Source organism: Pelodiscus sinensis, chromosome 8 (genome assembly GCF_049634645.1).
Source record: "Pelodiscus sinensis isolate JC-2024 chromosome 8, ASM4963464v1, whole genome shotgun sequence".
Taxonomy (NCBI): Eukaryota; Metazoa; Chordata; order Testudines; family Trionychidae; genus Pelodiscus; species Pelodiscus sinensis.
In genome coordinates this window covers 3,642,329-3,656,944 of record NC_134718.1, presented here as the reverse complement: position 1 = coordinate 3,656,944, position 14,616 = coordinate 3,642,329, and the positions used below count along the sequence as shown (strand labels likewise).

Sequence of the window (14,616 nt, the reverse complement as noted above, 5' to 3'; positions counted from 1 at the left end):
AGGAGGGCCAGAGTCCCAGAATGCAACGCTGCACCTGGCCCTGGCAGCCTGTGGCTCCTGGGGGACGGCCCTAGCTCCGGGCTTTACCTCCACATCAGACACCTTCATGCGGGTGCCCTCTTTGCCCACGAAGATGTCGTCGATGTCCACGAGCACGTAGCGGTCCAGCGCGAGGCACAGGCGCTTGCCCGTCAGGTAGGCGATGGCGTCCACGAAGACCAGCTTGTGCAGCCAGAAGTTGAGGTTGTTGCCGAAGAGCACGCGCTGGATCCCATCGTGCAGACCCAGGTCCTGCACCACCGTGGCGTGCAGCGCCCTGTGGGCGGCCAGGTGTGCAATGGACTCGGAAGACTTGGTGCTGGCCAAGAGCACCGGCTCGTAGGTGCTGTGGTTGGACTGGAAGACGGTCCAATCGTCCCCGGGCAGCGGGCCCTGCTCCACCTCATTGGCCCGGGTGACGTAGAGCAGGGGGGCGCCAGGGTTGATGTGACAGTCCCGGAGCCCGAGGTTCGAGTGCAGGAAGAGGGGGAACCCCTTGAGCTGAGCACTCAGCAGGCTGTTCTCGTTGGCTCGGAAGAAGCCCACGATGCCCACGCCGTACTCCACGCAGTACTTGTCCAGCAGCTCCCGGTTCCAGGCGTCCAGGTTCACGTATTTCAGGACGTTCTCGTAGACGATCAGAGCATAGCGGCCCCGGTCCTTGTCTGTCAGGGTGGGCACATCCCCCTTGCCCGGGGCGATCTCCGTCCTGTACTTAAAGCGGCTGGACTCCAGGATGGCCACGATTTCCTGCCCCAGCTGGGAGTAAATGCTCTCCACAAAGACGAGCACCACCGGCTCGGTGCGCGAGGTGTCGATGGACTTGGGGAGCCGCCAGCTGGCCGGGGGCGGGGCGGGGCCCCTGTGCTGGCTGCCGCAGTCGCTGAAGGGCAGGGGCGGGGGCTCCTTGATTTTGGGGCTGTTGGTGACGTAGTAGGCCAGGAAGCACATGGAGACCAGGCTGAAAGCGATGAGCAGCAGGACCAGTCTGTGGAGCTCCAGCTGTCGCACATGCCGCACGACTTTCCACAGCTGAATCATGGTGAGGCGGGTGGCCCACCCCCTCCTCAGGCTTCGCGCTCGAGTCGCCCCCCGCGGCAGCTCGCGCAGAAAACACGGGGGCTGCAGAGCAAGGGGAAGCGGAAGCGAGCAGCCATTTATCTCAAGTAACCATGGTCCTCAATTCCCATCGCTCCTCGGTGCGCTGCCCCCGCCTCCTCCGCCTCCGCCACGCTCCCAGGACGGACGCCCGGATCAGTCAGCCACGCCGTGCGCCGGGTGCGGAGCTGGGGGGCCCATCTGGTCACATGGTGGCACCTTCTCACCCCACCTGCAACGAGAGAGAGAGGGGCTTTGAGCGAGGGCGGGGGCGGGCACAGCGCAGCCCCACGGAGTGAGCTGGGATCCCTCGGGATGGGCGGGGCACAGGTGGTGCTGCTCCCACCGACGGATTCTCACATCTGCAGCATTTCCCCACTGCTGGTGTCATCTCGGGCCCTGGGCACAGAGACGAATCCCCAGGCCTCCCTTGCGCCCCCCGAAGAAAAGGGAAACTCAGTGCCGGCTTCCTGGCGGCCCCCCGGGGCAAGTGCAGTCCCCACCCCAGCCGCAGCCCGCCCGCTTGCTCCTCCACCTGGGGAGGCTTCGCGAGCTGCGCGCTCGAGCCCCGAGGGAGGTTGCCGTGTCAGTCCCGTAGGCCCCGCGAGCGATGAAAGGCCACGGCCGGGGCTGCAGCGATGCCTTTTCCCAGCACAGGAGCTCGCTGCTCCACTCCGCCAGAGACGGGCGCCTGACCAGCTGCCTTGGAGACTGCGGCGCTACGTCCCAGGCTCCTGGATCCAACCTTCCCGTGGCACCAGCTGCCTCAGCTCCTGATCCGGGGCCTTCCCCAGGACGAGGGGAGGTCGATCAGTGCCAAGGGACTGGCTGGCGGCATGGTGGGAACACCTGCTTTCCCGTTCCCGTTCCAGTGCATCAGGCCTGCACCCAGGTGGATCTGGGCCGGTTACAGGTAAGGCCGCATCTCAGCAGCTTGTTTCATCACACGGTGGCCTGCGGACCGGTCCAGATCCCCCAGGACAGACCGGCACCAATGCTTACACACACCAGGGACCTTAAAAGATCTGCCTGATTTCAAGAGAAACGCTCTGCTGCTTCCTCCTTGCCAGAAAGACGTCCCCCCGCAGGAACTCCCAGGGTACGTTTCCATGTGCTGAAGAGCACACACATGCGGCATGCTTGTGCACATCCCCTTTCCCAGTGCAGGAAGATGCTGAGCAAGCCCCAGGCCCTGTTACAAGAAAGCACCAGACGTCCCACACCGAGTCCCTCCCGGGTCCCAGCCGAGCGCTCTCCGAGTCTCCCCGACAAACCCAGCCGCGCAGACGCACACGGCACACACACATGCTCCCTGGCATGCACAGCAGGCTGGGAAGTGAAACCAGGGGCTGCTGACGTGGATTCAGCACCTCCCTTTCCAGCCTCTTCTGAGAGACCGGGAACTCGAGGAGCCCAGCTGGTCTGGCTGTGAAGGCGGCTTTAGGGTACAGAGACGCTGACTCTTGTAACAGAAAAACTCGGCTGTAGGGACAAGATCAATTCTCAGCTGGAGCCAAAAGCCAAGTTCTGCGGTTCCCAGCAGGCTCGTCTCAGCTCTTGGGACCACGCGAAACAAAGAGCCAAACCTGGGGCGAGTAGGGACACCTGCTACCTGCGGGGTGGGCCGAACGCTCCGTGCCAGTGCCGAGGCCTTTCGCTCTCGGCGTACGTTCGCTGCAAGAGGCCCTCGGTCGATTCTTGGCATGTGTCCCCAAGCTTATCGCAACAGAGCAGACACGCTGCACCTGGGGAAACTGAGGCACTACAAGTGCAACTTGCTCACGGTCACAGTGGAAGGGTTAGGACTAGGAAACCCAAGAGCCTGATTCCCTATCTCCTGCCGTGAGCCTGGACAGCCCTCGTCACTGACAGCGGGACGCAGAAGCCCAGCCCAGCCGGCCGGCAGGAAGATGCTGCATTGCCTTCATCCCAGCTGCACGGACTCCTCTGGGGAGCCTGGCCGCTCGCGCAGTACCGGGCGCAGGGGCGCGAGGGAGGGCAGAGCGGAACAAGAAGCCTGGAGAGACGCCCTAGATCACGCCCCGGGTCTGTTCAGTCCTTCCCCTGTCCCTGGTCAGTGCTGAACCGCGTCTCGTGCAGCACGGCGCCCTCCGGCCCCGCCGAGGCTTCTGCACCGCAGAGCCGACTGTGCTTCTGCACCCTGCTGCACCTGCAGTGCCCAGAGGCGACCCCCTGCACCGGAGTGCTTGGATAACAGCACCTCCCTTCGACGGGTGAGCGCAACAACCCATGAACAAGGGGCCTGTGTAGCTCACTGCCCGCCCTGATCTCTCTAGCCAGCTGGCACGCCTGGCACTCGGCCCGTTTAGTTAAAACCCAACCCCCAAAACAGCAACAATCGCATCCACAATGGTGTGTGTGTGGCGTCCAGCACCCTCCCCAAACTGCCAAGCCCACTCAGATTCCAGGGGCACGCGTCAAACACAGAAATGACCAGTCCCTTCTGGGCACTCAGACTCCTGAGACACAGGGTCTGTTCCAACCTGGGTACGAGTTTGCCAAGATCACTCACTCTCGAAAGGGGAGAAGCAGGCGGTCAAACTGTGCAGCCAGGCCTGGAAATAACATTCGCCCAAGGCCTTCCCCCGGATTAAGGAGACCGACTCATGAGGCACAAGAGGCCTGTGCTGTGATACTAGATCCCTGTCCAGTGCAGAGGCACCAGGGTCTCTGAACTCCGCTCTGGGCGATCAATCCGACCCCTCTCATCCGGCACAGCTCAGAACCGAAAGGTAAGCCAGGAGCAAGCTAAGACACAGCAGGGGGGAGGAGGAAGGGAGCGCGCCGTAATGGCCATGGGATGTAGCAAACCAAAGCACCCAGAGCAGGCTCCGCACCGCCGCTGCTCCACTCGCTCTCCCTCAGCATGGCCCTGCTAGGTCACGCACAGACGCAAGAGCCACGCTCCCCTATACCAGAGCATAAGTGACAATCCATGTGAAACCCCACGGAGCCCCGCCCCGCTGCCCACAGAGCCCCGCCCCGCTGCCCACAGAGCCCCGCCCCGCTGCCCACAGAGCCCCGCCCCGCTGCCCACAGAGCCCCGCCCCGCTGCCCACAGAGTCCCGCCCCGCTGCCCACAGAGCCCCGCCCCGCTGCCCACAGAGCCCCGCCCCGCTGCCCACAGAGCCCCGCCCCGCTGCCCACAGAGCCCTGCCCCGCTGCCCACAGAGTCCCGCCCCGCTGCCCACAGAGCCCCGCCCCGCTGCCCACGGAGCCCCACCCCGCTGCGGACCTTCCCAAGGCAAATTTCCAAGTGAAGCGGGGCCTCTCCTAAGTGCCCAGGAAGCTTGGTCTGATGCAAGCCCAGGAAACACACCCAAGCAAAGGGGAAGCGAGGAAGAGCAAACGTGCAGTTACTCACGCAGCCGGCGGAGGGCTGAACAGCCATGCCAGCAGTGGCGCTCTCCTCCCCAGTCAGTCTGGGAACACGTGGGTGCTGGGACTGCGCACAGAGGCGCGTACAGCAGGTCTGCATGGAGCGCCAGCGCGCGGCTGCTGAGCCCAGGCAGCCAGCATGCACGGAAGCTGTCTGCAGCCACAGGTGAGCAAGGCAGGGGCCAGCCGCACAGCTCCCCTCACCTTCTTCATAGCTGCTGAGACGAGCTCTCTCGCACCCAGAACGACTTCCCGCCTAGCGACTGTTCGCAAAGCAATTCCCTCCCCTCAGGAGCCAGCAAGCGCGCTGCAGCCGTTCCTGGCTCTGGCCATTCAAGAGCGATTCTCAGAGACGCCCCGATTCTTGGGTGCACTTGCTACCAATGAGCACAGAGCCGGGGTCCAAACGTCATGGGACCGCAACGCCCTTCATGACCCGAGGAGGGGGGTGAAGGGAGCCAGACGGGGGGCCTGCAAACTGAGCTGTGCTGCTCTCGGGCTGTGGCTTCGGCCCTGGGCAGTAGGGTTCAGCTCCGGGCCCCAGCAAGTCCAAGTCAGCCCGAGCGACCCCATTCAAAGGGGTTCAGGGTGCCCAGGGGAGGGGACTACCCAGCCCTCTCTCACTGCAGCAGCTTGGGGCCAGGTGAAAAGCGCCTCTCCATGGCAGCTGCAGTGGGCACAGCCAAGGGAGGGGAGCATGTCCCCCCACCGAGGGACAGACACACAGACAGTAGACAGCTGTCCCTTTCTCCACCCCCAACGGGGTTACAGGTGTCACACTCCCCATCTCTGGCCCCTTGCTGCCCATTCTACAGTATAACTCCCCCTGCTAGACCTCTCCCTTTCCATTGATGAGAAACAATTGAATTCCAGGCACATCCCGCTGTCAAACCCTGACCTTGCTTTAAGTGAGGAGAAGAGGAAGCTGCCTGCTGAATTTGGTGGCCCTAGCTCTTACGGGGTAGCAGTTCTGGACAGACAGACAGACAGACAGACGGGTCCACATTTCTAAGGCAGATCGTGAGATAACCGGCCCACAGCAATACGCCTGGCAGGCCTTGGCTCACTGCTGTGCGTCAGCGTGGTTGTGGAGATGTTTCGTTAAAGGGTAATGAGCACTCTGAGTCCATCACAGCCGCTAACCCTGCACGCAGGCCCAGCCTGCAACTCCAGAGCCTTTATTTAATCAGCACAGAAGCAGCTGCAAGGTAAATATGTTTGGGGTTAGTGGCCTTGTTTGTAGCTAATCCAATCCTAGTAAATTAAACAAAAGGGCCCCACAGCCCAGCCTCCCAAGTAAATCTCTTAATAGAGCTAGAGGAACAGATCTGTGTCCTGCCCCACGGAGTCCTGCTAATCCTCTCTCAGATGTCCCTGGCATTAACTGGGCTGTGCTGGCCGCTTGTTTACATGGACTTTTAAAGGCTTGCAAGAGAAAAGCAAACAGCCTCTCCTCCCTGGAACGCCAGCACGCAGCTCACCAGTCAGCTGCAAAGGCAACCCGGGGAGCCGGCAGACACATAGAAACCTCTCTCTCAAGGCCCTGGCAGCTAGGGACGGAGGATCAGCCACCTGATGGCACGCGGACATGCTACACGGGAGTGAGAGGAAACACGGGCTGGTTGGTGGGAACATCACCCAAGCCCGACTACTGAGCGTCAGCCGGAAGGGTCTGTCAGTCACCCGACACTGCTTCCGAAGGATCAGCAGAGGGAACTTGGGGAAAAGCAGAAGTGAAACAAAACGTAAAGCAAGAGTACAAGCCCCATCATGCCAGGCCAACACCATTCTCCATGGCAGCGTGCCCGAACAGCAGCCTCCCCGCATCCCCAAGAGACAAGTCACTGCTACCACTTTTGCCAAGCCAGGGGAACGGAGCAGGGTGACAGACCAGACAGGCGCCAAACAACAAGGCAATGTTCTTTCTTCCGGGGCTCCAGGCCTCGTCTGCACACGGCTGAGTTTGGGGGGTAGCCAGACCCGTTCATTTTCTTCAGAGTCTTTGAGAAGTGTTCCTGGCTCCCCCTGGGACACGTGCAGTCCTAATGCATGGCTGGCCCTGCCCAGGCTCTGAGCAGCCAGGTGCAAACAGCAAGTCAAACAAGGTTACAACAATCTGCCAAAGTTGGGCACCGAATCTCTCAGGCACACAAAGGGCCCCGCCCCAAATCCTTCACTGTTTAGCTAGATTTTCAGAGGAGAGGCAGGAGAAAGCAGGACACCAAAGGGGGTGGCTGCAGCCAGTCCCAGGAACTGCAGGTGGGGAAAACTGACCCCCCTTCTGTCTGGTGACAGGCAGCGCTGGCATGTGCACCCACTTGGAAAAGCAGCCGCAGGGCGTGAGGTCAGGTCACTGCTCTCACCGTCTCTCCGACAAATGCAAAGTGACGTTCAGAAGCATCCGCCGGGTCTCCCATCTGTGACGCATGATCTCCACTTCCCGGTTTTCCCTTGAGGCTCCCTCGCTTGCCCTCAGCCACGTGCCACCTCCACGTCTCAGTCAGAGGGTTACGATCCGGCCGCCGACCCAGGAGCAAGCGTCTCCTCTTCGCTCTTCCAGCAGACGGCTTGTGCACTGCGCACACACGGCTCAGGGTTCCTGTGGGAGCGCTCTGGTTCCCTCAGAGACACCAGGATGGGGCAGGCTGAGGCAGGAGAAGAAATTCCCCATCTTCTCCCCCAGCCTCAAGGTTGTTTGAGCCAAAGGGGCTCCAGCATTGGCTGGTTTTCTTGGGTCAAGCACTAACAGAGCGAGGGACGTGAAATCTCGGTTAACCGAATAGTCGAGTAACCTCATGAACTCGTATCCGTTACTCGACTAGCCGACAGTCCCTGTATCAGAGGCGGCAGCATGGAGAGCCCGTTTAAAACCAGCTCCCCCCGTGGACCGGCTGCCTGTCACCCTGAGCTGCTGTCTCGGATACAGAGGTGGCAGCAGCCCCTGTCCGGGGGCGGGTCTGAGCTCCTGGACCTGGCGTGAGCTGGAACTGAGCCGGGCTGCCTGCCCGCCCTACCTCCTAACATTTTAAATGCAGAGCTGCAGCGAGGGTAGGCCCTGGACCTCTCGCAAGCCAGGCCTGAGCCAGGCTGCTGGCCGGCGGGGGGACGGGATGGTGTAGTCTAAGGCATTAACCGATACTTATGGGTTACTCGACTGCCCCCATTACATCCCCACTTGGGGAACCCCGTTTCTCTTCTAAATTCTCCCTAGAAACAAGGGAAAGTGTCCCAAGCACCACCTGGCCACGGCTGGCGGCCCAGACCCTGCACCGGATGGACCTTTGATCTGACCCAGCCTGGCTGCTCTCATGTTCTTATGCCCCGTGCTTTCACGGCATGGCGAGCCACACAAAGGCCGCCCAAGCGCAACCGAGCCAGGCCCTGCAGGTGCCTGTCAGAGTAGCCACGTAGTCCTAACAATTCTGGCAGCTTTCCAGCGACACCGAAGGTTCATGAGAAAGGTTGGCTCAGCGCTGCAGGTCTGGGTTTTGCCGTCCCGTACGGAGCAGGGGGACAAGGAATGCAGAGACTCCCAACAGGGCAAAGAGCAGAGCAGTACTTGGGAAAGCACGGGATCAAGGGGTCCAGATTCCAGAGGAAGCCCCTCTCTCCCGACCTCAGATCAAGGTACAGGTAACCAGCACCTGTCCCTCCTGGGCAGCCCTGTCCCCGCCCCACGTCACTGGCAGGCTGGTGAGCACTCGTGAGTGAAGTGTGACAGGACGCAGGGCGCTGGCCCAGTTTCCTCTGTGGGCTCTGTGCCACTGAGATAGGGCACTGGGGTAGCGGCTGCAGGAAGATGGAATCAGTGGGCACAAGGTCACTCATCTCTGGGGGCTGGTGCATGCACAAGGCTCCCAGTTCTGCCCCCATGTGCGTAGGAGCAGCGTGGGCTGAAGGAGCAAAGCTCCGGGTATTGCAAATGCCAGTGACATGAAGAGCTGAGCCTGCTCCAGCAGGAAGGAGGAGCCGCCGAGACAGCAGAAGGGACACAGTCTTCCCGGTGACTGCGTGTCTCGTCTCAGCACAGGCAACACCCCCCAACGCCTCGATTACGATTCTGTTCTCGCCCCCCTGCTAGGTGCTGCACACAGACCTGCCCGAAAGCACTTACAATCTAAGCGCCACCCCCACCCCCCAGAAATCCATTCCTGGCACCCAGAGCTGTCTCTAGGGGGCCTGGGCAGCCCCCCAACTCTGTCCCAGGCCCTGCCCTCACCCCCCATTCCATCCCTTCCCCCAAACCCTACCCCCGTCCGCCTCTTCCCTGAAGCCCCCTCCACCGAGAGCGACCCGGGGGCTACCAGGGGCCTGGCCCCCCGCACTCACTGCCACTGCCCTGGTGAAGAGGAGTGACCCGCCTGGGAGACGGCAGTGGAGCAGAACAGGCTGCTGGAGCTCTCTGCTTTCTGCAGCTCCTGCTGCCACCATGAGTGCAGGGGGACCCAAAGCCTGCTGCCTCCCCCAGGCAGTCACCCAGGCTGCTCTGGGTCCTGTGGGCTAACGTTAGTATGGGGGACCATCCTCTCTGCAGGACAGCTGGGGCTGCTGCCTGGGGTGCCCCCACAGCACGGGGCCCAGGGCAGGCTGGTCGAACTGTCCAATGGACGGGACAGCGCTGCTGGCGCCTGAATCTCTGCTCCACAGTCCCGCCTGGTCCTCGTAGCTCCTCACGCACAACTGACAGTAACATGCATCAAAGGGGCAGCGACGTCCCTCGATCACCATCCGAACACCCCCGGGCAAATGCTCTTTGCCCTCAGGCGTTTCCAGCAGTGCTCCTGGGAGAGATTCAAATGCTGCCCAGCTGATGAGCACAGCGCCCACAGCTGGCAACATGGTTTTCTACTGGTGGTGCACAGCTGCACGTGCCTCTGTGCGCACAACAAAATTCATTCCACACACCTATGGGGGTGGGGGAGAGAGGGAACGCTGTTCCCAGTTATTGCAGTGTGGGCCTTGCCCTTCTCCTGCCTCTGCAGAATTAGTGGAAGAGGATAACCTGGTGCGACTTTCTCTCCCACCCTACGTCTGGCACATGGGCGCTGCAGTCAATCCCAGCCACATCAGCCAGGCTCGCTGCATATGTTTAGTCGAACGCTGTTCCGGTCCGTTTCCCTGCTTCCTTCCACATTTCAGTGGCACACGCTGCTGGGATCCACTCACGGAGAACAATCTCAGCCCCTTCCGGCTGAGAACACGCATGCACACAGAAGAACCGGCTCTTCCTCCGGCCTCCCCAGCGGAGACGAGCCCAAATCACCATGCACGGAGCACCCAAGGGCATCGCGAGACGGGACTGGACCACCTGCACTTCCACACAGGGCTTCGGAACGGCTCCGCTCAGACCTGACGGTAGAAGGGGCCATGGGGATCATCTGGTCTGACCTCCGGCCCATTGCAGGCCCCAGAACCGCCCCCTCCCCTCCTCACCAACAGCCCCTGGAGAGTTCTGCTGCTGGTCAGCAGGCGGTCCCATCACACCATCCCTCCACAAACTGACCAAGCTCCCACTTGACGCCATTCCCCGTGGCTGCGCCTCCCATGGTGAGAAACCTGCCTAGCATTATGAGCCAGTTTGTTCTTGTGTCCACAGACACCTCACCGACATCGCCCTTCCCCTTGCCTGGTATTTATCCCAGATGGAATCAGAGACGCAGACACATTTCTCCTTGGCCTTCGTCTGCTTTGGCCACACAAGCCACGTTCTTTGAGTCTCCTCTCGGATCCCTCTCGCAGCCCGGGCCAGTCCACCTTCATCTCTCCTAGACACGGGAGACCAGAGCTGCACCCCGTGCTCCTAGAGATCTCGAACGTCGGCCTGGCAGTGCCCGTGTAGCAAAGGCCCTGACCGTAACAAAGATCTCTACTGGACTTCCATGGGCTTTGAATCAGGCTACCAGACAGGACTGACAACACAGGGCTTCTTTAGCATCACCCGTCCCCAGCATCACTGCAGAGCAAACAGACCCTCCTTTCAGCACTGGGTTCAGAGGAACACAATGCCACTTTACGTTTCTGGTAGCTGCTGGGGGTTTCCATCAGGGTTGGAGCCCTGCTGTGCTCGGACCTGTTCAAATACAGAAGCAGCCCCAGCCCCTGAAAAGGGATCGTGCCATGCCGGGTTCCTGATCTGACTTGCAGCAGTACGTTTGTCTGAGCACATTAGCCCTCATCCTTCTAGCTCTTACTCTGCCTGGCCCGAGTCGGAGTCCCCGACTAGGGAGCCTGCCCAGTGCTCTGCACACACGGACTGCCTGGAATACAACGTTTAAAACAAGCAAAGAGGCTTTGCCCTGATACAAAACCCCCCGCTCGTCCTGCATGCGACTAATTCCCTTCTCACCCAGTTTGCCGCCTCCTCCCCGGCGGCACCCAGTCCCCCACCTCGGAGCAGACTGAAAAGCTGGAGCCCCACTCAAAGCAGGTGCCAGCACAGAGACAGAAGGCGCCACACTCACCTCCCGCCAGGCTGAAGAAGGGCTGCTCCACACAGACACTGAATCAGGGAGTCCGGCTGTGAAGGGTGCTCCCCCGTCAGCTCAGGCTGCTTGTGAACACTGCTCAGCAGCAGTCCCGGCTCTCACACGCGCAGGAGGAGAATGAGGCAGTGAAAAGCCTGGCTGGCCCCGGCTCCCCAGACAGGGAAGTGCAGTGGGCAGGCTCGTGGGACAGAGCAAGAACGGCCCGAGGAGGAGCTAAGAAATGACACACGCTGAAGGGACCAGGGCAGAGGGAGGAATGCGGGGTGAGCTGGGAGGCTGGCAGAGAGACTGGGGAGAAGCTGCAAGATCGAGTGGGAGCGCTCAGGGTTCGTCCAGGACACAGGACGATTTACCGGGATCTGTAAATCAATGTTCAAGGCTCCACCCTTGAGCGTGGCCGCACCTAACTCAGTTCAACAGGCTTCCTTGGCATAACAAGCTAAACAAGTGCTGGTGCTGGTGAGAAAGTCAGACCCACGTGATAAGATCAGAGAAGGTGTGACCAATCCAGATCAGGTTACACCCCTTCTCCGCCTGATGACCAGCCCTCCTTCCAAACAGGTGAATTGAATCCCTGGAAATGTGATACAAGGGAGGCCCTGGCAAAAGCGTCCAGGGAGGGTGTGTCCGTGAAGTGTCTCAGGGCTGTGAAGGGTGTTAGCAGAGCTCCTCCCGACCCCAGGGTAGCCATCCCAGTCTGATCCTCTCTGGCGCTTCCTGTGTTCTCTGGAGCACACGCAAGGGAAGGGACTCACACTCCTGGGGGTCGGAGCGGGGAGCCAGCCAGAAGCCCAGGGCTTCGCCAGGGTGCGCTGAGTGGATCCCAGCGATCAGCAGCACATGGAGAGCCGTGCGGGCCAGGACTGCAATCTATCGTTCAACTTTCTAAAGGCAAACACAACTCAGCAGCAACGTCCTGTGCTGCCCACCACTCCGCCCTTCCCACCCTGCCTCACCCGTATCCTTCCCTCTAGGGCAGCGCAGAGCCCCCTTCTCACCCTGCCCCATGCTTTGCGAGACATCCTGCCACAAGACACCCTCTCTCCTTCCCCCAGGGTGCCCAGAAGGGGGGCCGGGCTCGGCAAGAGGGACTCTGATGTGGTCACTCCTGAGGCCGCAGCGATGTGCGCAGAGAGCTTGCACCACGCACAGGTCCACGAGAAGCTGACAAGCTGGCAGGCAGGGCAGAGGCGAAAGGGGAGCAAGAAGCAGGAGAGACGGGGAGGGTGGGATTACAGGGAAGGAGGCGCAGCCTGTGGCAGGGTTCAGAGGGGGGAGCGATGGGCCAGTTCACTGCAGGGATGTAAGCAAAGGCTTACTGCATAGTCCATCAGTGACTCCACTGGTCACTTCCCCCACTCGCTGCCTCCATCAGAGAGGGGCAGCAAGGGGGGAGCAGGACCCAGTGCTGGGAGAGCCAGCTTGAAGCTGGTTCCCCCCAGCACCATCTCTGTGGGGAGAAGGGGCACAGCGGGGAACTGGCGGTGCTTCCATCTCTGAAATGTGGAAGAGCCGGGCTCCTGCTACATTTCCAAAGCGAAGCGCCGCCGGGAGGGAGCGCCGGGCCCTCGAGCAGCCCCCGCCGGGAGGGAGCGCCGGGCCCTCGAGCAGCCCCCGCCGGGAGGGAGCGCCGGGCCCTCGAGCAGCCCCCGCCGGGAGGGAGCGCCGGGCCCTCGAACAGCCCCCGCCGGGAGGGAGCGCCGGGCCCTCGAACAGCCCCCGCCGGGAGGGAGCGCCGGGCCCTCGAACAGCCCCCGCCGGGAGGGAGCGCCGGGCCCTCGAACAGCCCCCGCCGGGAGGGAGCGCCGGGCCCTCGAACAGCCCCCGCCGGGAGGGAGCGCCGGGCCCTCGAACAGCCCCCGCCGGGAGGGAGCGCCGGGCCCTCGAGCAGCCCCCGCCGGGAGGGAGCGCCGGGCCCTCGAGCAGCCCCCGCCGGGAGGGAGCGCCGGGCCCTCGAACAGCCCCCGCCGGGAGGGAGCGCCGGGCCCTCGAGCAGCCCCCGCCGGGAGGGAGCGCCGGGCCCTCGAACAGCCCTCGCCGGGAGGGAGCGCCGGGCCCTCGAACAGCCCCCGCCGGGAGGGAGCGCAGGGCCCTCGAGCAGCCCCCGCCGGGAGGGAGCGCCGGGCCCTCGAACAGCCCCCGCCGGGAGGGAGCGCCGGGCCCTCGAACAGCCCCCGCCGGGAGGGAGCGCCGGGCCCTCGAACAGCCCCCGCCGGGAGGGAGCGCCGGGCCCTCGAGCAGCCCCCGCCGGGAGGGAGCGCCGGGCCCTCGAGCAGCCCCCGCCGGGAGGGAGCGCCGGGCCCTCGAACAGCCCCCGCCGGGAGGGAGCGCCGGGCCCTCGAACAGCCCCCGCCGGGAGGGAGCGCCGGGCCCTCGAACAGCCCCCGCCGGGAGGGAGCGCCGGGCCCTCGAACAGCCCCCGCCGGGAGGGAGCGCCGGGCCCTCGAACAGCCCCCGCCGGGAGGGAGCGCCGGGCCCTCGAACAGCCCCCGCCGGGAGGGAGCGCCGGGCCCTCGAGCAGCCCCCGCCGGGAGGGAGCGCCGGGCCCTCGAGCAGCCCCCGCCGGGAGGGAGCGCCGGGCCCTCGAACAGCCCCCGCCGGGAGGGAGCGCCGGGCCCTCGAACAGCCCCCGCCGGGAGGGAGCGCCGGGCCCTCGAGCAGCCCCCGCCGGGAGGGAGCGCCGGGCCCTCGAGCAGCCCCCGCCGGGAGGGAGCGCAGGGCCCTCGAACAGCCCCCGCCGGGAGGGAGCGCCGGGCCCTCGAACAGCCCCCGCCGGGAGGGAGCGCCGGGCCCTCGAACAGCCCCCGCCGGGAGGGAGCGCAGGGCCCTCGAACAGCCCCCGCCGGGAGGGAGCTCAGGGCCCTCGAACAGCCCCCGCCGGGAGGGAGCGCCGGGCCCTCGAACAGCCCCCGCCGGGAGGGAGCGCCGGGCCCTCGAACAGCCCCCGCCGGGAGGGAGCGCCGGGCCCTCGAACAGCCCCCGCCGGGAGGGAGCGCCGGGCCCTCGAACAGCCCCCGCCGGCGCTTCGCCTTCGCAATGTGGCAGGAGCCCCATCGATTAGCAGATTCATCTAAACGCAACGCCCCTAGCTCACTGCTGGAATACTCAGCGGCCACAGCACGTTTTCCCATCATCCGAATTGCATGGGGGGCTAGGTCGACTTTCTGGCGGCCCTCAGGGATGTGGATTTCTCTCACACACCCGAGCCCCTCACCGATACCAAGCTACGTTTTAAGTGTGGGCCGGGCCTTGGAGTTGGTCACATCTGGGCTTTCCTGGAAACGCTCCTATTCATGAGCTTTCCGACTGAGCGTGCCATCTAGAGCAAAGCTTTCCTCCAGCCGTGCTTCCTGCAGAGAACTGGACTGGCTGGGGAATAAACGACCTACCCTCACTCCCTTGACCCCTACCCTGGGCGCTGTCCTCTGCTGCCTGGCTTGAGATGGTCAGCCAGGACCCAGGTGGGGCACAAGGCAGCACGCTGAGCCGCGCGGGGCCCAAGGTGACCACCTGGCCCAAAGGAGCATCTTGCCGGAGCGTTTGGAAAGCTCCTAACGGACACTCAGGGCAGCCAGACAGCAGCTGCCCCCTCCGC

General features: G+C 63.3%; 1 protein-coding gene across 10 annotated transcripts in view; it reads right to left on the bottom strand.

The window, feature by feature from the left end:
* The window catches only part of NDST2 (N-deacetylase and N-sulfotransferase 2), a 109,592-nt gene that overhangs the window by 17,054 nt on the left and 77,922 nt on the right, over positions 1-14,616 (bottom strand). For 9 of the 10 annotated variants that reach the window (XR_012905515.1, XR_012905516.1, XM_075934625.1 and 6 more), the window contains one exon: positions 88-1,369. Coding sequence is in view for 8 of the 10 variants with exons in the window: in XM_075934625.1 (XP_075790740.1) it covers positions 88-1,080 (993 nt within the window). In the remaining 2 variants the exon portion in view is untranslated. Of the gene's footprint in view, positions 1-87; positions 1,370-10,997; positions 11,426-14,616 lie in introns of those variants that run through there. The other variant, XM_075934631.1, reaches the window with a different exon arrangement.